Source organism: Phalacrocorax carbo, chromosome 1 (genome assembly GCF_963921805.1).
Source record: "Phalacrocorax carbo chromosome 1, bPhaCar2.1, whole genome shotgun sequence".
Taxonomy (NCBI): Eukaryota; Metazoa; Chordata; class Aves; order Suliformes; family Phalacrocoracidae; genus Phalacrocorax; species Phalacrocorax carbo.
Window position 1 is genome coordinate 14,302,957 of NC_087513.1, and position 26,734 is coordinate 14,329,690.

The following is a 26,734-nucleotide window of genomic DNA, read 5'->3' on the forward strand; positions in this document are numbered from 1 at the left end:
GTACAGAATTTTACTGAAGAGTCTATCGATGATTTTGAAAGCTAAAAAAACCCCACCTCAAACCCAATTTCAGTTTTAACCATGTCCTTCAAAGTACTCAAAACATCCTGCAGCTTGGTGTCCTCCACAATGTTATGGATGTGTAATATGCATTATGTTATCAAAATCGTTACTGAAGCTATTGTGTAAAAATGAGGCCCAACAGAGACTTCATCTGAAATACCCTCCCCAAAATCAACACGGAATGACTGAGAGTAGATTTAAACTGGTTTTGAATACATTCTAGTGAATACATCTAGACCATGCTAGAACTGTAAGAAATCTTTGTCAAATATGAATCCTACCAAAGGAATGGAAGCTACTTTTTTCTTACATATAAGTATAATCCTCTGTTCCAGAACCCTTCCTCAGCATGAATTTGGACTAACTGATCTTTGCCTCTTTGTGCTGTTCTCTGTTGATGTTAAGACCTTTAAGACTTCTAGGACCTACTGACACAGATTTTTAAAAGATAACTGTCAACAGTTCAAAGATTACTTCAGTTCATTCCTAGCATGAAATCTCATTAAGTGGTTTTAATTAGTTGCCAGAAGTTCATGTCTTTAAATTGCAGGGAAGTAATGAGGGGGGGGGTGTGTTATTTATCTTCATGGAGTATGAACATAAAATGTAACGCACAGCAAAAGCAAAAAAAAAAATACATGTATCCCTTAGACCAAAACAAATCATGAACAACAACAAAAAAGATTTGCCAATGAATTATGAAGGAGAATAACAACCCATTTTATTGGCAACAATAGGTTTTAATTCTGTAAATTAGCATGGCAACTCGATACAGATATATTTAGCCAAGTTTTACAATACTGAACAATGTTGTAATCTCTCATTCAACTTTAAAATTATAGGGAAGCTATAAGAAAAAAATACCACAGCCCTTGCTTAAGACTTTTCACTTAAAAAAAACAAAACAAAAAGTACTTAATAATATACTGAGTCAATGCAAAGACAAGCGCTATTGAAGGACTCTTCAATTTCATGTACTGCATTTGACAAGAAGGTTATTTTAGACACATTCAGGCCTAACTTAAAAATACTGACAAAACAATGCAATTGTGCAGATACTCTGGCCAGCAGTAAATTTTACACATCACTGATGCAATATTAAATTATCTCTCTCTTTAAAAGGCACATTTCTTTAGATCATTGTAAAATTCAGCTTTTGTGGTTCATCTATGTATGAAGATGTAGCAGCACTGAGTAAAATAATTATTTTACTGTGCTTGTGCTTTAACAACACAGCTGTGTTGGAAGACTCCACACCACAAAACACAGTGAAGCTTTCAAGGTACAGGGCATAACCTGAAGATTAATGACTAAAACGTGGGAGATGACATTTTAACAATGATGAATTCAAGTCAGCCATTAATTTTAAGAATATGTCCTGTGCTGAGGTTATTATTGCTGTTGCAGGAAACATGAAGAGTTTAAAAAAAGCCAAAAAAACAAAAAAACCACAGTAATTTGTCAGTGGTGTGTGTACATAAGAGTGGAAGCAGCAAGTTATTCCCAGACAATAGCTTATATACTAACCAGTTTTTAGGTCACCTCTCAAAATTTATAAACCACATAACTAGTAAATTTATCGTGAAATTGGTATGCAGGTTTTAGTTCTGAAACTGACAAACCTGGCATCTAAAAATCCACTCTACTTTGTAAGTACATCATATTAATATCTGTAACATTAATTGCTAGTTCAAACCAAATGAGGCTTACAAGGAACTCCTACTGTTTCATTATTCAAATGCATCATTGGTACTCAAGTCCCGTGATTCTCCATGGTTTAAGACGAAGAAGTCATCTTTTTTCAAGCCGTATCTTTCAAGAGCCTCATTCAGTTTAGCTGGAGGATCCAAGTAATACTGGAAAATAAGAACAATATGAGGGAAAAGATACCACTGCAGCATTTGGGAGAAAAAAGATTATCATTGCTCTAAAAAAGAAATTATTTGCTTTTAAAACGTTATCTAAGAAGAGGGGAATATGTTTATCAAATTAAAATATTTTGTTTCATTCTCAGTTTTTAAGCGGTAAGAATGCTGATTTACAGTTGCAGAGTAACTAGCAAGGCACAAGCTATCACCCAGAAGCCAGTCGTCTTCAATGTATTGAACCAGATCTCTCAGAAGCAGGAATCAGATGATTCCTTACCGCTAGCACTGAGGAGGAAGGGTTAGCAGGTCAGCAGATGGCGCTTTATCTCATTTAGTAAAACAAAGTTGTCAGCTTTAATGCTTAAAAACTAGTGCCATTTCAGTGAGGTCCCCCGAAATTACATCAATGTATTTGTTACATTTCACAAAAGGCATCATCAGGGAGAAATCATCCATCTTTTTGTGCTGCTAAATACTAGTGCCCATGGTACAAATGCTGTTGTGTGACACAGCTTATTAGAAGCATCATGGATAGAAAATGTTATATGCAAGTTGAAGAAAACATGGCATATCAGGTGAACATAGCTAACAGCATCAGGACTGAGTTGTAAGATAAAGTGGTGCAACTGATGCAAAGATAAAGTTGAAAAACAGCTATCGGACAAGGAGTATCAAGGTAGATGTAGCTGCTTCCCTTTTGCTGCATTTTTAGTCCCTACTAAGGTACCTGGGTAACCTCATTAGAGCTGGGGACTTGGCAGGGGGAGGAGGAGGAATAAAGAAAATAAACAAAAAATCAGCAACTCGGAATAACTCAGTTTTTCATATTGTTGCTGGTATTCAACTATGAACCAACTAGGAAAAATACTGTTCAATTTTTTTACTAGACAGATTAATAAATACTGTACTGACCTACAAGCACGCAATTCTTACTGTCTCCAAGTGAAGCTCTGCTGAGTTTACTTTTATTATTGCACATGAGTCCCGACTTTTCAGGTTCCTCAGCTTTTGGATATCGGAAATCCTCCACGTTTGTTTCAATAACTCTGATGTTCAATATTTTATGTAATTGGTTATGAAAAGCTAAGCATTGTTTTTAACTGGAGTATAGATAGTAACAACTTTTCAGTCATATAAAGTTTACATTTTAAGTATGCAGGTACAAATACGTAGGTTAAACTGCAAGAGCAAAGCTTCATTACTGACTGTGTGCTCAGGAAATCTGAACTCAGGTACAGTGGTGAAATTTACCTCATTTGCTAAAGCAAAGGTCCCCCAGTGAATTGCTACAGACTTCTTTGCCTGAACATCAATATGGATTCTTACTGCTTCTTCAGGATCCACGTGCTGGTATTTCATAAACCACCTGCCAAAACACAGAAGTAAATGTTTCTGTGTCACCTAATTCAGTGCAAGACTTCTTTACTTTCATTGGGTTAGCTGCAAAGAATCTTAAAAAAAAAAAAGCGCCCACAAACCACCCAAAAAAACCAAACCCAAAATGCTCACCTAATTTAAAAAAATTATGGAGCATCTATGCCTGAACAACATACAGAACACTCAAAAAGCAGCAAGCTGGAATATACCAACACACCCACAAAACAGCAGTTCATGTATTTCGCCCCTCTTTTCAAACATTTTTTTCTTAGTATAATATAAGGATGTATTACTGGTGCCTTGAGGCATTAAAGCCATAGATTTAAATCCATCCCTGAAAAAAATTCACGCTAGCAGCATACAACCACGAAGTGTGTGCTCCAGAAGATAGCCTGGGGGAACCAGGGGTAAAGCAGAGAGAGAGTCTGGCAATTCTTGAAAGATACCAGATTGTTACCACGTTATTCTACGTTCTTTTCCTAGTCTATACATGCTCTGCTTCCAGCGTTACATGAGTGTTACCATCTAAAAGTTAAGATAGCCTCTCATAAGTAGGATACAGGTACTTAAACAGATCTTTCACATTCTACAAAGGATTCATCTTTATCTCCAGATAAGTTGCAAAAACAGCATAATGACTGAAGCAAGAGAAAAATGCTGCAAACTGCACACATCTAAATGGGTTGGATTAAGTGACGCTACTTAAAAGAAAAAGCACAAAGTAATTCTACATTTTTCATGGAAGAATGTAAGACAAGTCATCCTTGCTGTGCTTAAGGCTGAAGAAAAAAAAAAACAAACCCCAAGAACACCACACATACACAGGCAAGTATCCCAGACACTTCAGCTCCATCGTCCGACTGCCTGCTTTTCTTTTTTTTGTCATTCAGCAATTCCCTTCTTACACCTCTGTGTTCTGTTGTAAAATCTTACTATACCTACAGTTTTTGCTTTTGGGTGCATTTTTTGGTCATCAGAATATAATTTCTTTTATGTATTTTGATCAAGCTTTGATTTTCATACCTTGGCTCATAAGCTCCAATGGGGATGGCTGCAAGATCAAAAGGTCCAAACCTTTTTCCTATCTGTTCAAAAGCAACACAATATCCAGTATCTCCTGAAAAGAAAAACCTATTGCAAGGTCCCAAGACAGACCAGCTGCCCCAAAGAACCTTGTTATCGTCTGTCGCAGTCCTTTTGCACCAATGTTGAGAAGGGGTGAAGACAAAAGTTACCGCATCATGACCAGGGACACAGTTCTCTTCCCACCAATCCAGTTCAATCACATTCTCACAACCACATCTCTGCATCCAGTCCAAGAGCCCCAGAGGCACAAACCAGCGCAGTTCACTCCCAAAGCGTTCGTTTAAACTCATTACAGTGTTGTAGTCCAAATGATCATAATGGGTGTGGCTGATCACGACTGCATCTATTTTGGGGAGCTGCTCTACTGTGCACGGAGGTCCTCGGAAGCGCTTGGGACCCACCAGCTGAGTAGGGGAAGCTCGCTGGCTGAAGATCGGGTCAGTGAGAAATATAAGTTCATCCATTTCCACCATAACAGAGGCATGTCCTAACCACGTGACTCGCATACCAGTCCCCGTCTTCCCAGCAAGTTCCGGCTTTTGAACAAAGTAAGGTTTTAACACTGGAAGCTCTTTATCGAGTTCCTAGCAAAAAAAACACAATACACATGAGAGATTTCAGAACGTACTTGGCCGCAGAACAAAAATTGCATACGAGGCACAAATCATGACAGTCAAGACTTGGGTTTGGTTATATTTCTAGGTGACCAGAAAACTGCAACATGGAACGGATGCCTTTTAAATTACCATCTTCCCCAGCTACTTCTTCCTAATTTCATCTTAGGTTTTTATTACATTTTCACTTCTCTGTCAAGAGAGAGGAGAGCTCAAGAGTATCCCATGAGGCCAGGAGACCTACCTGAGCAAGAGAAAGAGAGTCTGAAAGCATTGCAATGAAAGCACAGCAAGGACTAACATCCTGGGAAATGCTTTGCGATCATCTTCCTGACCCACAAAAGAATATGTACACACCCTGTTACTGTAGCAAATGCTCAGGTTTAGCTTGTGCAACTAAATGAAGCATCCCCTAAGTCTTAATACAAATAAGTCACAGATCCTCAAATGAAAGAGAATGCGATGTTCCCAACAGCATTCCGCAAAAGCTCTATTTGCCTTTAGCAGACCCTCTCTCCCATTACGTATAGAAGCAGCACATGGAGGTTAACCTCATTGACTAATGGTAGCTTTTACCATTCTCTCTTTCCATCCTGCCAATAATTCAATGAACATTCATAAAACACAAACTAAAACTCAGATCTCATTTTTAAGATGGTCCTTTAGGCACTTAGCTATGCTTCTTGTGATGTTTTATTGAAGCCTTCCAGGTAATTGAAGTTTAATTATTACTGAAAAAGTCACAATACTGATCTCTGTATGTTCAGGATGCCATCCCAAGAACGACTTAAATTGACCTAAATCCCATGCTTCTGTGTAACAAAGTTATGGGACCTTTCCCCCACCTGCCCTCTTGTTCCAGCCTCAATGCTTCTGCAGTCCCCGCTCAAGTCTGACAAGTCAAAGAACTTTTCTGAAAAGCCGAACATTAATCCAGAGGAGGAAAACAGCTTCCGGCTTGATTGGCTTCCAAATTTGACCCTATGTGCAGTCTCAAGAGGACAGCTGGCACAAAGGAGGCCATGGCTGTACATTATCTGCTGAAACACATCATCAAACCACTGCTCGTTCGCTCATTTTGAACAGGAAATACGTTCTTCACTGCAGTTTGGTTGAGATGCTTCTGCAGAAGTTTGTGGTTTGTTTGTTTGGTTGTTTTTTTTTTGTAATAAAGAGTCTTCCTATTAAAAAACCAACCAACCAACCAACAAGTCTTCTCAGGACTCCAGACCATCTCCAGCTCTGCCACAGTGTGGCTAAAGTGCTCCTCACAAACAGTTCTGGTCTGAATTCCTCACATCACTTCAGAAGAATTTTTCTGTTAGGCACCTTCTACAGACTCCTGACACTCTTCTCTCCCTGGTAATCATGGATGTCCCACTACTTCTGGTTCCTAGTCAGAGTCTCCCTATCATGGTTGCTGCTCTCATTCTCTAGGTCTAGGATAGCAGATTAGTGCTATCAGTGACCTTAGACAGAGCTAACCTCCTGCTCCCTTAAAAGCCCAGCTGATGCTGTGACAGTTGAGGAGTCTAGGATTTCCCTTGCTAAAACAGTCCTGACACCTTCAGGAAAGTTACTTTCTCCACAATATTTTATTGTTTTGGAGGGCATATGCTGGGAAAAAACACTCCCACACCCTTGCAATCCTACTCTGAGTAATAAAATATTAATGAAAGTGCTTCTTCTGAGAGCTAATGGACAAGATATGTCTACTGAAAAAGTTTCATTACAGCCTCCAGGAAAGAAATAACCTTCTATAAAGCTGAATATAACATTAGTACAATACAATCCCTTAATTCAGACAAGAACAAAAGTATGGCCAAGAAGGCCAACAGGATGCTGGGTTGCATCAAAAAGGGCATCGCCAGCAGAGAGAAAGAAGTCATCAGCCCACTCTACTCAGCGCTTGTCAGGCCACACCTGGAGTACTGTGTGCAGTTCTGGTCCCCGCTATACAAAAAGGATGTGGACAGGCTGGAAGGGGGGCCAGAGAAGGACCACCAAGATGGATAAAGGACTGGGAAGCTGCCATACAAGGATAGGCTGGGAGAACTGGGTCTGTTCAGCCTTGACAAAAGGAGGCTCAGAGGGGATCTCATCACCATGTACCAGTACTTAAGGGGTAGCTAAAAGAAGATGGGGACTCCCTTTTTACACGGAGTCCCATGGAGAGGACAAGGGGGAATGGACACAAGTTGCTCTTGGGGAGATTCCGATTGGACACCAGAGGGAAATTTTTCACAGTGAGGACAGTCACCATTGGAATAATCTCCCCAGGGAAGTGGTTGACTTGGCCACGTTGGACACCTTCAAGAGTCGTCTGGACGGGGTGCTGGGCCATCTTGTTTAGACTCTGCTCTTCCTAGAAAGGTTGGACTAGATGATCTCTGAGGTCCCTTCCAGCCTGTGATTCTGTGATTATTAGACTGAGACTAATTGCTTCTTCTCCAAGAAGGAAACATCACTTTCTTATCTCTATTTCATTCTAAGGACATGGGAACGCCACTGACAGGAGAAATCTGAACCAGAGTGTTTTATATTGTGACACTTCAATTAAAATTCAATACTTTATTTAAACTAATTCAACTGAATAAAAGAATTTTTAAAATTTTTAAAAAGACCACCCACAAAACTAACAAAATACTCAAAAATGGAAATTAGGACAACCCACCAAATTACACGTGGTTAAGTCAACAAATCAGATTATTTCAAGGAAGTTAAACTCAGATACTGAATTTGATAACTAATTGTCGTAATTCAATTTATGTCAGTAAGTACATTTTTTAAATGGAAAATGCTCTTTTAAGTAGTTGTTGATAAAGGTAGACTACAAATTATTCTGAGAACTCTAAAGGAATCCACTTTATTTTTGCCGACATTTGACACAAAATAGTTTTCAAAGTTAGTATCATGCAACATTAACAAACAATACTAAATAGATTAAGGATCAGCAAATTGGAAATGTGAACAATGAGTTCTTAACTGGGATTGAAACATATTGTACTGGTTTTGGCTGGGATAGAGTTAATTTTATTCCCAGTAGCTCAATATGGTGCCACATTTTGGATTTGTGACCAAAGCGGTGTTGATAACAGACTGATGTTTTATGGATTGCTGAACAGTGCTTACACAGCGTCAAAGCCAGTAAGCTGGGGGTGCACGAGAAGCTGGGGGTCAGCTGTCCCGGCTGTGTTCCCTCCAACCGACCCAAGGGATATCCCACACCGTGTGACATCCTGTTCAGCATATAAAGCTGGGGGAAGAAGGAAGGAAGGGGGGGACATTCAGAATGATGGCATTTTGTCTTCCCAAGTAACCATTCTGCATGATGGAGCCCTGCTTTCCTGGAGATGGCTGAACACCTGCCTGCCCTTGGGAAGGAGTGAATGAATTCCTTGTTTTGCTTTGCTTACATGAGTGGTTTTTGCTTTACCTATTAAACTGTGTTTATCTCAACCCACAAGTTCTCTCACTTTTACTCTTCCGATTCTCTCCCCATCCCACCAGGAGTGAGTGAGCGAGCGAGCAGCTGTGTGGGGCTGAGTTGCCGGGTGGGGTTAAACCATGACACATTTGCCCTATTAAAGGCTTTATACAGGGATGTCACTAGGACAGACACTATTAAATATTTTGAACAGTTGATTTAAAGGTGAAACTAATGACTATAAAAGGCATTTGTAAAGGACATACAGATAGGAAGATTGATAAAGAGTAGCACAGTTCAAACAACTAGTACCCTAACCTCTTTAAACAAAATTCTGTGAACAAAACTTCAAGGCAAACCAAGAGCACAAAGGCAACGTAACCTGGAAAGCACTGACTCTCTATGAGATCTACAGGTTTGTGATACACAGACATCTGATCCAAATCAGTGATTTACATCTCATCTCCCATGGACTCACATAGTATATCACAATTACTTCTCAGTGCAGGGGGTTTGGGTTTTTTTTGTGGTTTTGCGTTTGTTGGTTTGGGTTTTTTTTTAATATTTTACAAAAGTACATTAAAATCCCCCAAACTACCTTTTAAAGCAATAAGGACTCATCACTCAACTCATAAGATTTCAAACTACAACACAAGGTCTACTGGCAGTATGTGTCATATGAAATTCCTAAAACTCATAAAACAGGATAAAACAACATAATGAATGACACACACAATCTTATGGAACCTTTATCCTGCTATAGTACATTTTGTTCTCTGTCAGACTAACCAGAAACATTAATACTACAAGAATTATAACATCTTTAAAATATGGCCTTAATGTCAAATCAGCTACCAACATAAGCAAAATGTGCCTAATATTGTCTTATCTTTGTCACTGGAGTAACACAAAAATTCCTCCTGCTGTGCCCCTTCCCCCCTCCCACATTCTTCTTTCCTTCCTAATGCAAAGAAAGGAGAAACACATGATGGGCTTTGGTAAGACTAACTAATTAGCTTAGGATTTTTGGCGCTTAGTACATACTGGAATACCACTGGATTTTACAGAAATTAGAACAATTGGAATTGTTGATCCATCAATGAAAGACACTTCAACAGCACTGAAAAAAAGTTGTTAATAAAACCTGTAATGAAAGCTCGAGAAGTCTATGCATTCTGGATAATAGTGGAGCCTTGTTGTGAAGGCATGATTATAACACATATAGCTTTTACACCATCAAGTACCTATCCTGGATAATACGCTTTTTTTGTGTATGCAAAGCACTTGGTAGAGATAAACTGAACCTACCCAGTGCAGTAGGGCATCACTAGGCACCCTCAATGTGGAAACTGAAGTAAGAGTCTGCTCGAAGGATAAGCTATCTAGCAGTGCTAAATAAAGTATGGAGCCCTTAGTTTGAATTTGGAACAAGCTCAGAGTGCTTTACAGGTTGATTTAGGTGTGGAGCAAACATAGCTGGAACAAGCACCAAAATGGCTAAGGCCCCAAGAAGTGCATTTCATTGATCCCCACCTAGGTTCTTCTATTTCCGGTTCATTTCACTGAGCTGCTGCATAATTGCAGGCACTTAATTAAAAAGTTTCAGATACAAAGCAATAAAATTAGTCCAACATGAATCCCAGCTGATTTGGGGAGAGCTTGGTAAAGAGAGCTTTACAACTGATACAGTGTAGATTTCTTTGTAATCATCCTTTATTGCAGGGATAATCTGTAAATTACAGGGGAGTGCTGCAGTTCTCCACTGCCATCAGAGCTCTATATTCTGTACTCTCTAATACACCTTAGCACTTACCACTAGGTACTTTGGTCACTGACTGACTTTCTGGCAAAATAAGAAGCCTACTGTACACACACAGAATGGGGCACTGGTCAAAGGCAATTGAAAAAGCAAAGATGTGAATTTCACACAAAACGTGGCCAAAGTATCATAATGCAGCACACGGCTTAGAAAGCTGTACATACGGAAACACAACCACTGTTAACTACTACAAGGTGCAGACAATGTCTAGAAGCAAGACACCAAATTTAAAACAGTAAATTGCTGGAAGGGATCCCAAGACCAAAATAGGTTTGTTGTTGCACTTCCTTCTGAAGTCAAACTGTTATTATTATACAAAAATTACAGCCAAGATTATTTCTCCCTTAAATGTATTCCATGACACATATCCTTAAAAAAAAAACCACCCCAAACTTCTGGCCATCGTGTGTTAAGAAGTAACACAGCCTTCCTGTCTGTAAAGCTGATTGAATTTCCTCCTTCACAGTTAATTCACATAAGGTAAAAATGAAAAGCATAAACCTCACAGTATTTAGCAAAGAGCTTATAGCTTACGCTTGCCTTCTTAGATGCTTAAAAGCATTACTAACAACTATTGGTTCAAAAATGCTTTCCCTGGTTGTGCATCCTTCAGCACAGCTTTTCTCCAGTGCAGTCAACACATTAGAGAACACACTGAGAAGTAATCCTAACTGTCAAAATTGTAACCATCATTAACAGTTGTGGCCACAAAGACAACCCCCTGGCTTTCTAGTATCCATTACTCTTCACAGAAAAGCAGCTTCTCTCACAGGTTGCTTTCCCTACCTCCTCCTTTATATACAATATCTGACAGAAGCAATACACCAAGAACAAATAATGGTGCTTCCCAGTAAACTGGCACTGGACCTTTAGCATTTCAGTACAAATACTTGCTCAGGTTAGTTTTAACATATGCCGTTTTTTATCCTGGTGTACTGGAACGGAAATACATAGATTTGCAAACACTTTCATAAGTAAATGGCAGCAACTACTTATTATATTTTTATGAAAAAGATGTAATGTTGTCTGGTGGTCTGGAAAAAAAAAGGCAAAATTTTAAAAATTAGATATTCCATGGCTGTTTCATTCAATATTAGTAATATTAGCAGCATGCTTCATAAGACAACTCCTTTTAAAAAGGAAAGAGTGCAACCATAGTTTATGACTGAGCTAAGGGACTATTTTTGTTGTTTTTGTAAATATAAACCAAGCTTTATAAATCAAAGGGTGTGGAACTAAGAGAAAGGCGAAAAAAAATTAGAGAGGCAGAAAGTAGTAACCCACCTTTTAAAAAGAACAAAGTGATAATGAAAAAATCAGAAAAATAACACTTAGAAAAATCTCCAAAAGACACCTAATACGTATTAGGTAGAAACTCTCCTATTTTATTGATTAGAGCAGAAGTAAAAGCAGTCTAAATCAAGAACAGAAAACATGCAAGTATTTACCTGCTTTGAGCATGGCACGTTGCTGTTATTTTTTTCCATGAGAGACCATTTCAAAATATTTGGCAAGGTTGGTGATTTCCATGTTGGCCACGGGTTGACAAATTTCCCATCTTTGCCCCTCTTTGATTTAGTGACGTCCTCTTCTAATCTGTAGTCCAGCCTGAAGCTCTTCCTGGAGGTCCTGGAAGAATCGCTGCCCCGAGAACCTCGACCCGAGTTCTGACGTTTCCTCACCGCTTCTTTAGGGTACTGACTACACACAGTCAAAGGCTGCTCTTCACCCATTTTCTTATCCATATCTTTTTGAGGAGAACTAAAATAAATTTTAAATTAATCAATCTTTTCTTGGACTAACATGAACATACAGAAGATTGAATGTTCTCACATGCATTAGAAATAAGCCTGCCCCTGTCATTTTATAATCTACTGTATTTTTTCCTCAACAAAATATGCTTTTAAAGTTGCTATTACACAAAGGACTTAAAAAAAACATGCTGTGGCAAGTAGACATGAGATCTCTTTGTAGTTCAGGCAGAATTTTAGTCCCCGGTATGCACAGCTTCAGATACTAACACTATTATCTACCAACTGCAAGAGTGAGGGGGAAGGGTTACTTAATTTACATTTTGGAAGAATAGGGAGTTCCTCCTGAAACTTACGAGATTTAGCGCCTGATGTAATAGGATCCTGCAAACCTGACCAAGAGCTACTGGCACTATACAGCACCTTAGGATTTGCCTATATAGTAACTTTGTTTTGTAGTAAGAGCAGCAGCCTCATGTAGCATTCATAACACATTACTTCTACTGACCAGCTGCACATACATGCAGAAAAGTCAGACACAGAAGATATTTGGTCCCATTTCCTATTTTGTCCAATATAAAGGAAAAGCCTATTGTAATAACAGTAGAAGGAACAGTTTCAAACACAATTTTCATACAAATTTAACTGAACTGACTAATGAAAGGCCACAGAAAATTGGAGTGTCACAAATAAATCAGGGCTGCAATGTCTGTTCTTAATTCCACTGTGAAATGTAAAAAAAAGTGAGAAAATAACTAAGACAAGCTTATTTCTATAAAGTCAACATTCTGGCACATTTCTCAGAAAACTGCAAACTCAGAAGTCAGAGTGTCTTATTCCAAACTGCACGGAAGTGTGGCAGAGCTTAGGAATATGGAGTCATAGTGATCTCATTATATGCGAGGTAGAAAAAAGACAAATATGCCTATTTTATTTTAAAAGTTGCCAAAGGAATTCAGTTGAAGCTAAATGCTTCAGTTTCTATATTTACTTTCAACATTTCAATTGAAAGCAAATATACTGTTCTGACAGTTTGTTGTTTTTTTTTTAAATAGGTTGCTATTCTCAAGAGTGCACAACTTTCTGGTACTTATAAGCTCTAACTGAAAAAAACTGGTAGATAACCAGTAACGAACAGAGAGCATGATAAACTGCTTAGGTGCAGCAATAATTTTTTTAATTAAAAATTTTGAAGTTCGTCCTGTGGAAAACTCTCCACCACATGTTTTAGACTATCTACTATTTCATTTACTCAGATACTCAAACTTTAGCTGTAAACTCATATGGGAAGCACTGGGCTGATGTACCAAACCCAGTCCGCTCAGTTTCAGAACAGATTTAAAGCCCTCAGTTCTCTTAGAAATTACTTGTTAAATGAGATATTTTCTAAGTAGCTGGGTATGCATAACTCACCATGCCCTTCATAAGCTCAGAATTACAGGGGAAAAAAAAAAAATTGTCACTGCAACATTACAGCTAAGATTTTACAGAAATATAAGTGTCATCTAATTGAACCCAAATGCATTGACTGGTGATGCTCTAACTTCAAATGCAAAGCCCGTTCCTGCTATTTCAGCAGCAACCGATAACTAAACAGAAAGTGTGGTGTCAGTTGAAAGATATGAAAATTTATAAATATTGTGAATTTTTCATAACAAAATAACCATTATTTTGCCATACAGTAGAGAGAAAATATTAACATATCAAAATTCATGTCTGATAAAGAAGCATGAACAATATTCAGAAAACATTGCTGATATAATTTTTTGATAAATACTACCATTGGTCATAACCTTGTTTAATGTAATTGCTTTGTATTCTAGTTTCCCTGTAGTTTTACGGAAACCACTCCATTTATGTATTTTCTATTTAGCAATAATATACCCCATCTGCATTATAATTGTAATTGAACTGTTGATAATCCTAGGCTTTTTTCTCTATTCCACTAAACATTTACTGGCATCAACCTCCAATGGAATATCCACCCAACTTGCTCTATACCAATTTAAGCAGATATAAATGGTAACAAAAAGAATCAGTGCCATGAAAAGTCAGACAGGATACCCAAAAAATTGTAATGGATATTTTAAATGTTACTTTAACGTAAGAGGGTTTGGGGTTTTTTGGCATTCCTCAAAGAGCATTTTCAATGCCAAGTCAGCTTATTAACTTAGCAAAGCACACAGACAGGGCATAAAACATCTACTCTTCTAGAAAGCATCATGAAAAGAAATCACAAAAGTTTAATCAGATAGGTACTTAAGTCAAGGAAATTCTTCTGTTAACATCTCAGATGTCTGATTTTTAAATATATATGACTACTGTAATTATTGTTCCTACAAGACATTTTATATTAGAGACCAGAGTGCCTAAGGTTTTATTTTTAAGCTTCTGTTTATCTAGTCATTCATCTCTAAAATAGGTCAATTCTGCTTTTGCTTAAATTTTCATACAAACCTTTGATCTTATTCTGAAAGTATAAACCTCTAGGGGAAGTAGGGATCAGCTATGCTGATTAAAGAAAGACAATGCCAAAGCATTTAGGCACTGCAGGTATCTGTCTGCCAACATATTTTCCACATGATGTGCATACATTACTTTCATTAGTATTCCATAAGCAGCTGAAAGGAAAAAAAAGACCTTGGAGCTCACAGAATACTTTTTACATGCATAAGAAAGGGACACATTTGCAAACAATTAACTGAGGAAGTATCCCTGATGAACTGTAGATTCCTTTGAAGTATCCATCTTGCCAGTTCATTTCTGATCCATTTAAACTGGTAACATATATCCTAGAATATTCATGGAATACTGTGAAAGAAATCTAATTTTCTTACTTAAAAAAAGGGTAGATGATCACTTCTTGAAAGCCAGCAATCATTAGCTTAAACTAAAACTCAACCAATTATTAGTCTAAGGAGATTCTTACCCTTCTGCAAAAGAAAGCCTCTACAGACAAGGAGATTTGGCAGGTATATTTTAAATATTACAAAATACCCCATCAGAAAGGAGATGATTTTTCATTCAGCTTTCCTGAAGTCTTCCCGAAGAAAAATAATAGTTTTACACTTGAGAAATAAATTTAGGCACTGGATTGCCAGCCAAATTATGAGTGATAGAGACACCAAAAATCAAACTGGAGTAGAGTTGTGTTCACCTGGGAGGCACAGGGGCAAGGGGTCACATCCTCAGTGAATATTCATTATTGTAAGTTTCCACAAGAAATCTTCTATTTTCTGCACTTTTTAATAAAGAAGGAAAACTACTATTCTACTTAAAAGCATTAAACTGCTTTCTTAACAAATAGAATCCATCCTTCAGGATGAGGTGACTTACCCACAAATAAAGGCAAGTGGATTGTCACCATCCATAAGAGGGGTTCAGGCAAGGCGCAATGCAACCACCCTCTCCACACTCAGAGGTGCTTTACTGCTCCAACTGAGTTCAGAAAAGGAAATGGACCAAGACAGACAAACCAGTAAAGGGTACCATTAGTCATGCCGAATCCATGAGGGCAGAAGGTACTCTAGACAGAGGGGAAGAACACCACTCTGATGAATAGGATGAAGCCTAACATGAGTCAAAACACAGAGCTCACAGAACTGGTTTTCCAGCACCAAATACTAAGAGGCCCCTAGCAATCTACAAAGCATGAGAGAAGTTGTAGATCAGGCAGGACATGGCATGGAAAACCATGTCTTATGTCACGGTAAACAGGCTTACACCTGTAAACCAGATATAGCCCTTAGGACAATAGGTTTAGGGTCAATTGTTTATCTTAGCATTGCTTATACAACTGAAAACTGGGATACAAACATTTTGGCCTTGAGTCTTTTGTCTACTTAGGAAAATAATCAAAATTTTAGTTAAACATTTTAGTCCTTCTCCTGTTCCAAAAGAAGGTTGAAAACAGGATGCATTAACATCACAGGTAGCACTCTTTTTTTTTTAAATGGTCTTTTAAACACAGCAGAGCTTCAAGCCTAATTATTTTAACTTTATTTGAAGAAATGCATCGACATAAAATCTGTTGTGTGAGTTGTCACCTTTTCTACCCAGTCTCCTCTAACAACCAGCTACTCCACAACTGAAATGGATGTAGTTCTCCATACTAAACGTAGAGCCGTGCTACTAACTGTGAAGTCTGCCAGAACAGATTTATCGTTCTTTCCTACACAGAAATGTGGTCCTTATTTAACAAATTCATAAGCCAGAAAGTTTAAGAAAGAGTTACTATGAAGCTACAGTTTACTGGAGCCCAAGAATGTCCACAAAGCTTCACACTTACCTTCCACAGCTTTCCAAATATCCTTAGTTTTCTCTATTTTTGAAGCAATGAGTTTGGTTCATTTCTAACTGCTGTGTCTCTGTATAGACTACATCCAGAACTGGCTCCACTACATATCATGTAAAAGGGACAGCACACAATTCCTAGCAAACTCATTTGGTTTGTGCTTCATCATGTCACTGTAGCCTTATCAAAGCATGAATCTGAGCTTTCTGCAAGACACGTACAGCTACACAACTCAGAAGTTTTCTTCCAACATACATATTTTTTGAGACTGCACAAAGCACACCTTTTGACTTGAAACTTAACAAAATTTTAAAAAGGATTTCAGCTGAAAGGTAAGATATTTGCAAACACTAGGGAGCATAAAGTACTTTTTTGAAAAAAGCTTCCCGCCCACTCAACTATCAAACAACTGCCAGCTAAGTTTTGGCTGTGCTTTTATTTTTCCTTCAGGTCTGAAATTGTCTGCTTTAATTAATGAACAGTTTGAGACTGGAAAATTCTGTATGCATTTAAACTTTTATTGTGCAGTACTTCAGGCTGTTCATCATATCACTGTAGCCTTATCCACGCAAGAACCTGAGCTTTCTGCAAACTGTATACTGCTACGCAACTTGGAAGTTTTCTTTCACTATACATCATTTTTTTATGACTGGAACGGCAGTTGCAGCAGCAATTATTCCAGACACTCTTGGCCTTAGGATTTCACACAAAGAAGACCTCTCAAGTTTGCAACTAGCTGATCTATAAATACTTTTATTATTTGAGATTCCCCATTAGAAGTTGCAAGCAGGAACAAGCGGTGCAGAAATTTTCATTCAAATTATTTGATATTTTAACAGCCAGCTTGGGATTCTGTGTGATGTCCTATTTCCATATTTTCCAAGCATCCACAAAGCAAAAAAATCCATGCTAATACAGCCTTCTTCCATTCTTGGATGCAACCATTTCATAGCACAGCTATCAGTTACCAGCCCAGTTACAAATTTGTTCTCAACAGATCTGTAAGTTTCCTGACTCTTCAGTGATCTTGTTTACTGTTAAAGAAAGATGATTCACTGAATTGATAACAGAAACAGAAATAGCTTTCTCCAAAAACAACCTCATAGGATTAGGATGAATGCTTTGCCATTCTTACCTAGTTTTGAGGATCAACAGAAAAACAATGCAAATTTTTTTCTCTTGGTATCTAAATACAAGTTTCAGTTACAAATAAAACAAATCTGAAGCATCTACCCACAGTCATCTGTTGTTAGGCATATTCTTCCAACAGCTGTATTACTTAAGCAACCATCACCATCAGCCAACCCGTTTCTCCCCTCATTACTCCCCCAGGCTTGCCAAAATAAACATTTGTGTCCACGTGGTGAATTAGCTCAAGAAACTGATCTAGCTGATAGTCCCTTCTTACCTTCCCATCCCCTAGATAGGTACTTATTTTTCACCTGCATCACTGTGTAACCATGCAAGTGTTTACACCAACAAACTGGCTAGGACAGGGAAGGATGAGAACAGGAATATACTGTTGTAAACAAAACCTGCTTATGCCAGTGCTGCTAGCAAAAAAGTAATTTATTAAATACCTTCCATTATCTCAGGGTAGCTCAGTTACATACACAACCAAGTCAGGTTCAGTGATTCCTCCTACCCCTAAAAGACTTCATTTTCGATCTATTCCCCATCCAAGGTTTTGCACTTAACTACTGATGCTGCTTAAACTCTCTGGCTGCCTCCTTCAAGAGTGATGTTTCATATTATAACCAAGCAAATTCAATAGCTACCTACCACCCAAAGGGCAGCCTGCTCCCCTTACTACACATTCTGACCTCTACTTTCCTGGCCTTCATTAGGGGAACTAAACCAACAGAAAGTTATTCCTAGTCATTTGGAGTGCCTGTCAGCTACACCTGTATAGGTCTCTGGATACAAATGCAAACGGCCTTTAGAGTCAGCTCCATCAGTAGTACCTGGAGCCAGCTATTTCTCAACCCAGAGTTAAACCTGATCAGCTATGAGCATTATATCAACTGCATAAAGATGCCTCTTCCTGGAACTGGGACAATACATAACTATTTTCCCTTTGCTTCCATGCTCCCCAGCTGACTGTCCCTGTCCAATACAAGCACTCTGTAATCCCCAAACATGTTTATGAACTGTATTTAATATTACAGAAGTCTTCTGTTGCATGCATAATCTGTTTAGATTATGATCCCCATTATGACAGTAGTTGTCCATAGAAGCCATGCATATTAACAGAGATGACAGACCCAGTAGCCAATTTCTTTAGCTACACAGGCCTTTTAAGGTAAGTTATCTCCCTCTCTACCCTCATTTTTTACTGCAGTCTTGAATAAAAGTATCCAAAAGTTGGCTAATGTGGCCATCACATTTAAAAGAGCAGCCTAGACTATCATGATTAAGCACAAGAGCAGTGTCATTCTGTGCTGTTGCTGAAACAGTCACCAAAGGAAAGCAGGAGTCAATTTTCCATACAGCAGAGTGGGAAGTGCTTTCCTTTGCTCTCCCTAAACAACTAATTTCATACAACTACTTCATGTGTAGGGAAGAATGCTGAAAGCACAAGAGCTGGGATGAGAGTTTTCTTACCTGCTCTGCAGGACTCAGGCTGACAACATACAGAAGCAAGGTTTGTGCATTACAGCTGCGTTACGGTACACATTAGAATAACTGCATCACAAATCAAATGCAGACAGTTTTTAAAACCAACAGAAAAATATGAGAAGATAGCACATGCACACAGCTGGACAGATAAACAGTGGATTCCAACAGCAACAATAATCTCCATGAATGGCCCTTCACACTTGTACAGAATTTTAATAAGCCTTTTCCAAAAGAGCAAACACGAAACTTGTACCAACCCAGCTACAGGATCTGGACCCCAACTTCAGTGTTCTGGCACCAGCTCCACTCCTGTAAGTATTTATGCAAACAAGTAATTCATTAGTTTCAGTTGGGCTACTGATGTGACTAGAGTTAATAAGAGCCAAACCTTTCCAGGATGGGGCTTACTGTTAGAAAAAACAAACTTTACAGGTTAGCATTTACAAACACACTTTAGCCACTCCCATGCATTAACAGCCTATGCATCTTGGGTGTAGTATTTTAAGTTTTTATGCAACAGTGAAGCTGTTAGCACAGTTTTTTCAAAACTAAAATGAAGTTTTAAAGTATTACAAGCTTGCACTCTGTCCTGAGGGTAAAGGCTTCCCACCTAACATCTTACATCAGTCAGGTGTCACTAAAAATAAATACTACTACACATAATGAAACTAAGGCTCCACTTGAACGTACTATGGTAGAAATCTGATTTCCGTTGTAGCACACAGCCATAGAGGCAAGGTGAGAACTGTTTTCAGAAAGTGGATAGAAATGTTAAAACCTTGATCCGTAGGATCCACGTGGCAAAGCAGGATCTGATGCATTTCGTTTATAAACAACTCTGACACTTTCATGTCTGCAACTGCGCAATTGCTATCTCCACCTCATTTACTAAGCCTTTTAATTTTCTTTTTCCTTTTGTCTCTGTGCCAGAAAGGAACAAACTCCTATGCAAACTTTCTCTAGACTCACACTGAGAGTAATCCTTTAAAACCCTATAAAACCTCAGTTGTCCAGGAAGTGCAGCAATACCCAAGCACTAAACTAGTTTTTAAGTTAATAAACAGTCGTACAATTTCGTTTATATACATACTGAAATGCTTTTCTATTTGATGCCCTTTCTTCAGTTCAAAGTCCAAGCACAGAGGGCCCAATGTGATTTCTCTGCAATAGAGTTCCCTAAATTCTTTCTAAATCTCCTTAGATTTCAACATAAGCTCAACTTTTGTTTGTCCCAACATTTTCTCTCTGTGTATGTACACCCCACATACATATGGATTTTATAGAACTGTTTATAACATTTGACCTCAAATGTATCAAAATCCAAAAAAATAATTTCCATATCAGTTAAGACAAGGAAAACAGCCATTTCTCTTTGTTGAAAAAATAAGTTTTTCTTGAATGCAACAGTTCAAAAATCATCTTTCACATGAGTTAAGCTAGAAAATTATCAGCCTTTCTGAATATAAAAGTTTTGACTCTCCAAAACTTCATTCTGGAAAGCCAGAAAGCATATGCGATACAGCACCCTTATGGTTCTTTAACTGAAACACAACCATTAAAAGAAATTACAAATGGTAGAACACCAGACACAGCAAAACACAAATATCCAAGGAAACTGGAACCATCACAACACATAAACATTTTTCATGACAACTCTTTTTCCTACATATAACCAGCCTTCTACTCTACCCCCACAACTCTAGATGATGATGTCTCTTCATGTACTCTAAATGAAATGCAAAGTGCTTTGGTTGTTAGTCAACAACAAAAGTGTTAATATTAAAGTTGTTTGGTTTGTTTTTTTTTTCTTATGGAAGAGTCAAGGCACATTTCCAACACAAATGTGAGCCATCTAGTTATTTTCGAGGCACCATCCTAAATATGTAGGTGTTTTAAGGAGACAAAGTGTTTAAATGAAACACACCTGAACAGACACACACAACTTGTTACTGCCACAGTCTCATCAGAAACAGCTGAACCTCTCTGAAACCCTCTCTCAAAAACCAGTCCACAGCATCAGAGATTTCCACCTAACTGAAACTATTTCCAAATATTATAAGCAATAAAAACTGAAATCTTATAATAAGTCTTACTCAGCAGACAGTAGCGCTACCAGCTCCAACCATGGCAACAGGTCTTACACAAGAAAAATCTCTTGATATACATCTTCATATACATTCTCTACCACTTGACTTTTCACTTGCACAATGTCTTACTGAACCCTGTTTTTCAGGGTAGGGACACAATGGCAGCAAAATGTTTTCATAGCGTCACTTGGCAATGAACAGCTTTGTAAGGTTTATCTACTTGAGCACAGTTGTATGCTATTCAAACCCAAATCATCCCTTCTTTACACAGCTGCTAAATACTAAGATACTACAAGCAAAGAGTAAATAAAATGTAATTTCTTCCCTAGATTTTCTAAGAATATTCAAGCCAAGTGCAACATTTCATTTACAGAAAAATCCTTTTTACTCAAAGCTGCGTTTAGACACAAGATGACCAAGTGATTTACCACGGCCCTGGCTCTGAGCATATTAGAAGTATGCTAAGCAGAAGCTAACTAGAAGAAGCTAGCACTGATTCCAGTGCTAGTCATCATACTGCAAGCTACAAACTTGCAGCAATTGACTGAAGAAAAAAAAAAAGTGAGATCAGGAAGGGATTTATAGATTTTACCAAAGGAAAAAAATATTTTCACAGCAGGTATTACATATAAATACACTAAGTAATATGGCAACATGTCAATTTTTCTCATCACAGACAAAACAATTGCTTTCCCATTTGCAGAAAAAAAAAACTTAAAAGCTATTTCTGAATAGAGAATTAGCAGGTTTGGTTCAATCTTGATCTTATGAAGGCTGAGGAAATATCAGATTTTCTGCTGAGGTAATTCCTCAAATCTACCTAATTAATACAACTGATAATAATAATTGATTGCTTCCCTTTTAAAAGGCTGCAGATCTCTCTTGATTTGGACCAAGCTGAAGCCCAATTAACTGGTACTTACATTTGAACAATTTCACTACCCTCCCTTACTTCATCCCGTCCATCACAAGTGAATCACACAGGGTTTTCCAATCTCCACGTATTCAGAATTCCAATTATCTTTTTATAATAGGTATTTCAGTTTCAGATCATTTTGGGCATTTCTAAAACAACTATTGCAATAATTATTGCATTAATAAGATAAAAATTTTATTTCTTCTCATCTTCCTGAAAATCTTACCTATAAAATGAATCAGGCTTCTTACTTTATTAACTGATAAAGCTGCTACTATGAATTAAACATACATGAGTCTCTTCAAGGGTCTTTGCCAGAAAACAGAGGTGATTCTCCTGTCACTATCCTTGGTTTTCGATGTCACTTTAGTCGGCGTAGTTTGACAAATAAAGAAGAGATACCTAAGTACAAATACTACTTTCATTTAAAATTGAAAACCTGCTTCATAATCACCATTTGGCAAATGGAAGAGTAAGAAACCATAATCATCACTAGAAAAGCCATTTCTGCAGAAGTTTAATACGAACTTAACTGCATGCCGTCAAGACATTCAACAAACGCTTCCCCTAAATCCTTACTAGAGGTAATTGCCGATCCTTGGGAATATTTGACTGAACTAATTACATTAAGCGACTTTGCTAATACCTTCCACTTCGCATTGACATTGCGGAACGCAAGCGAAACGCTGGCGGATGAACATCCGTTCGTGCCTCCCCTGCATCCACTGAACCGTCAACGCCGTCAAGCGGGTTTTCTACAGGCGGTTGTGTAACTCGTCCCCGTCCACCCTCCTGCAGCACGTTCTACTGACAACTTCGGGGAAACGGAAGCGTTGCTGCTGCGAGGGGAGGCGGCAGGACTTTTCCTTCCAGGATTTCTGTCACCGGCACGAACGCATCGCCCCGTCCCGACCGTTTCTGGAGCCGGCACCAGCCGCGATTTGCCGCTGCCCACCGCGACATCGGCGTCCCCCGGGGCAGCGGCAGCCCCGGCCCCGCGGCCACGCGACGCCCGCCTGGGAGCCCGGAGGGCGCCGGACGGTGCCGCCTCGCACCGCTCCGCTTCCCGCCGGCCAGGCTCCGCCGCCCCTGCACCTCGCCCGCCCCCGAACTTCTCCGAGCGGACGGCCGCGTTTTCCCTGCCCCGCTGCCGCCGGCGGGGCTCCCGCCCCGGCCCCGCTCCCCACCGCCTCCCGCAGCGCCTGAGCCCGCTCACCCCTGCCGGGACCCCGGTACCGTACGCCTAGCGAGACCCGCTACCGCGCTCAGAGCCGGTGCGCGCCGCCGCGCTGCTCCAGCTCCCAGCCGCCAAGCCGGGCTTTGCTAGGCGGCAGGTCGGGCAGGTGCCGGCGCTCGCTTCGGCCCCTCCCTGCCCAGAGCAAGGCGCGGGGGCAGCGACCCCCGCTCCCGGAGCGCTGCCTGCGCCAGAGAGCCGCTCACCTCCCGGACGGCTGCTGCCCCTGGGTCGTCTCGTCCTCCTCCTCCTCCATCTCCATGGTGCCGCTCCACCCCCTCCGCGGCGGCTCCGTGGCTCTCCAGCAGGAGCCGTTGAACGGCTGCGGCTTTCCACCTGACCGGCCCGCCGCCGAGGGGAGCGCGGCGAGCTGCAGGCAGCAGCTCCACAGCGCCCTGCTCCTCACCATGGCGCGGCGCGGCCTCGCAGCGGCGGCAGCCCGCCTGGCGGCGCCTTCGCAAGATGGCGGCGCGGGGGGGCCGCCGCTGAGGGAGCGTCGGCGGGCGGACGCCCTGGGGCCCGGGGGCGCGGAGGGGCAGCGCCGAGGCTGCTGTTGGACGTCACGGGGGACGGGAAGCACTTAGTTCTGCTCTCGTCTGGCTCCGGTGGCTGCTAAACGGTGCCCGCAGTCCCGATCCAGAGTAGGAGCCGGCTCCCGCCACCGGATGCTGCGGTGGAAAGTTTCCCTGACTCGGTTTTCTGAGGAACCCGCAGCGGTGCCGCCACGGCCGGGGGCACCGGCAGGTGCGCGGCCAGCGCCCGGCCCCAGCACCCCGCCGGCACTTCCCCCGCGTTAGGAGGGTAAAACGCGTGCCCAGATTCCCTCGCGTGCTGGGCTGCAGCCATGGCCTCCGCACTGCCCGTGGGCAGCTCGCAGGCGTCTCCAACCAACGGGCTGGGAAGTGAGCGGTTTCGGGGCACCCCTTCTAGACAAATTAGGTCCTCAGAAATAAATATGTAGTTTTTAAATCTTCCCTTACCTCGCAAAGCACATAATGCAACGGAAGATAAAGAACGAAGCTATGCAGCTGTGATATGAAAAAAAAAAAGAAGTCCTATATAGCAGCAACATTAAATCTAAGACTATTTGGAGCTCTGATAATGCATTTATGTACATTTTATCTTGAAGCTCAGGAAAGGATATCCAGTGTATTAGTGAAGAAACCTTACTGGTATTCAGAGGCCAAGCTCTCAGAGTAGGTCTTGTGAGGCTAGAAACATGAGCCGTACTTTTCCTATCATTAATCTGTCATTCTCTTATCCTCTGTAAGGCAGAGGAAGGATAATATTACCAAGTCATCTTTTTTCCATACGAGGGAAGACTGGTATGTATTGGTTGCTTATTGTCAGGCAGACTTGCTGACCTTTCCCAGCAGAAAATCCTAATTTATATCTTCTCATTTGACATTTCCTGATCATTTCTCCCATCAGTACATTTAATGCTAAATCTAATGCTAAATTGGCCTTATAGTAGCACTGACTTTTACTTATACATTAGTAAACACAAATCTATATTGATCTAAGTTATTTCTACTATTACTGTATGGAATCTAAGACCTACTAAATGAATTAGATAATAAAGCTGCTCTCTATAGCTCTGACCAATGCCCGTTAACAGTTAGTAATTATTAGTGCCTATGTATAGAAATTTGTATAAGCCGCTAGCTAAGGGCCTCCGGGCTGGCAGTAACTGATTGCCAACAGTAGTGGATTTGGGATGCTCATCCTACACTTCAGAGTATCTCCTGGTAGGCTGACCTGCCTCCACATGTCATTTGGAAGTAGTTTGTATGTCACCAGTGCTGCAAAAGCCACAGTTCAGGAGGCTTTGCTTTAGTAAATGCATTTTGTCTGTACTACAAATATAGATGTCAATATTTGGAGGCTGTAAGTAAAGACAACTGGAATCTGTGCAGCATGCAGTTTTCAGTTTGAAAGGGAAACGTCTTTACTAGTATAACAACTGGTGAAGAATTATATGGTTTTTCAAGTAATTTCTGATGCTGCTGGAAGTCTGTATCAGCACCTATTATCTACTCTGCCACGCCAGTGTGCACAACATGAGAAAATTCAACTTCAGAGGTGCTCTTCAACTGAACCGGATTTTTAAATTAGTTTCCTGTTTCAGCATTCCTATGAGCCAACTAAGATCTCAACCTAGTCCTACTGCTTTGGTAGGTTTTGATCTTTCAATGCCTTAGGCACACAAACACATTTAAACTGAGGAAAAGTCCCAATGGGACATCTGTGCTCAAATAGTTGTGTAAACCCATACCAGAGATCTCTGACTCTTAATAGACCCCAGACATGCTAATATGCTTAGAGGACTGATGTTAGGATCCTGGAGAAGTTGGAGGCCTGAAGTTACTAACAGATGGGAAGATACCAGCCATCTGTCCAAGAGGTAATAGTTTTTTTGCTTGGCACCTAGACCTAAGAAAGGGAGTTTTAATAATTTTATTTTCTTCGGTGGCATGTGTTCCTGGCATTTTTACCACTCAGACTGGCCCTATATATTGTCCACAATATATGGAAATGAAAAGATTTGGGAGCTTCTTTGTACTGCAGAGAGGCACAGACACTGAGGAATAGCAAAGCGGGGTTATTTTGGGGTCAGACCATTTTATTTCCTCACAGTAAAATTTAACAGCTGAAGCAGAATCCTTTTTTACTGGAGAAGTTTTTGGGGTATGCCATTTCATTAACCACTTGGAAGGATGAGTTCCTTAATGTAGCTTAATCTACTTAATGCAACAACCTACATCTTAATTAGAATCACACAGTTAGTGTTTCATGAATTGTATCCACAGTGGTGTCTTTCCCTTGGAGATAGCGTGTGCATTAATCATGGACAGGACAGCTCAACTAGCTTGATTATACAACTTCTCTTGATAAAGGATTTAGCCTTCTATGCGATTAAAGTTTATCAGTATTTTGTTTAAATCTCTAAAGTATAGAATATCTTTTTCACAAAGTTTCATTTAGTCGGTTGACATGAGCTGTATCAGAGCAAGATACTCATTGTCTTGGGCAGTAACTGAAGCACCATCTAAAGTAGGAAAAAGTAAAAATTCTGATAGTTAAAATTTTTATAGCTTTATAACTGAGCTGTTTTAACTTGATTGAAAATCCTTCTAGGTAACAAAATAGGAAAATGTTATACCATCTCTCATGCCATCTTAGAATACCAAGTCATAGTCCAAAATCCCTTTAAGCTTAGCCCTGCTATATACTAGGCAATGCTTACTGCTATAGTGCAGGTGCAGTTTATCACAACAAAAACGCATGCTTGCTGGAACAGTTTGTGCTGGATCTCTGAGAGAAATAAACTATCCTAGCAAAGAAGTTTTTCACTGCTCTAATATTAACCATACTGAAATTTTTACTAGTATAGAGATTTTGCTCCAAAAGAAATTCTGCTAGGCTATTAAAAGCCTCTCTGGCAAAATTGGCCCATGTTGGGACGTAACAAAAAAGCCTAACCTAGCCTTCTAATTACAGCTTGGAGAGTAAACCACCTTTTGGTATCCACACTGATTTGGAAAGAAGTTAAGGGAGAAAAGTTTTTTGGCACCTGTT

At 39.9% G+C, this 26,734-nt stretch overlaps 1 protein-coding gene across 6 annotated transcripts; it reads right to left on the reverse strand.

Annotated features, from left to right (window-relative positions):
• Positions 1-759: 759 nt before the first annotated feature.
• Positions 760-24,020, reverse strand: NAPEPLD (N-acyl phosphatidylethanolamine phospholipase D). Of its 6 annotated transcripts, none has more exons than XM_064444287.1 (5): positions 23,362-24,020; positions 11,703-12,015; positions 4,332-4,978; positions 3,183-3,297; positions 760-1,919 (listed from the first exon to the last, which is right to left on the reverse strand). In XM_064444287.1, the coding sequence occupies exons 1-5, from the start codon at positions 23,562-23,564 to the stop codon at positions 1,794-1,796; spliced, it is 1,404 nt and encodes a 467-aa protein (XP_064300357.1). In that variant the 5' UTR covers positions 23,565-24,020; the 3' UTR covers positions 760-1,793. The 6 variants fall into 6 exon arrangements, with proteins under 6 accessions (XP_064300357.1, XP_064300402.1, XP_064300376.1 ...); XM_064444332.1 differs by lacking the exon at positions 23,362-24,020 and adding an exon at positions 23,138-23,332; XM_064444306.1 differs by lacking the exon at positions 23,362-24,020 and adding an exon at positions 22,568-22,992.
• Between the last annotated feature and the right edge of the window lie 2,714 nt (positions 24,021-26,734).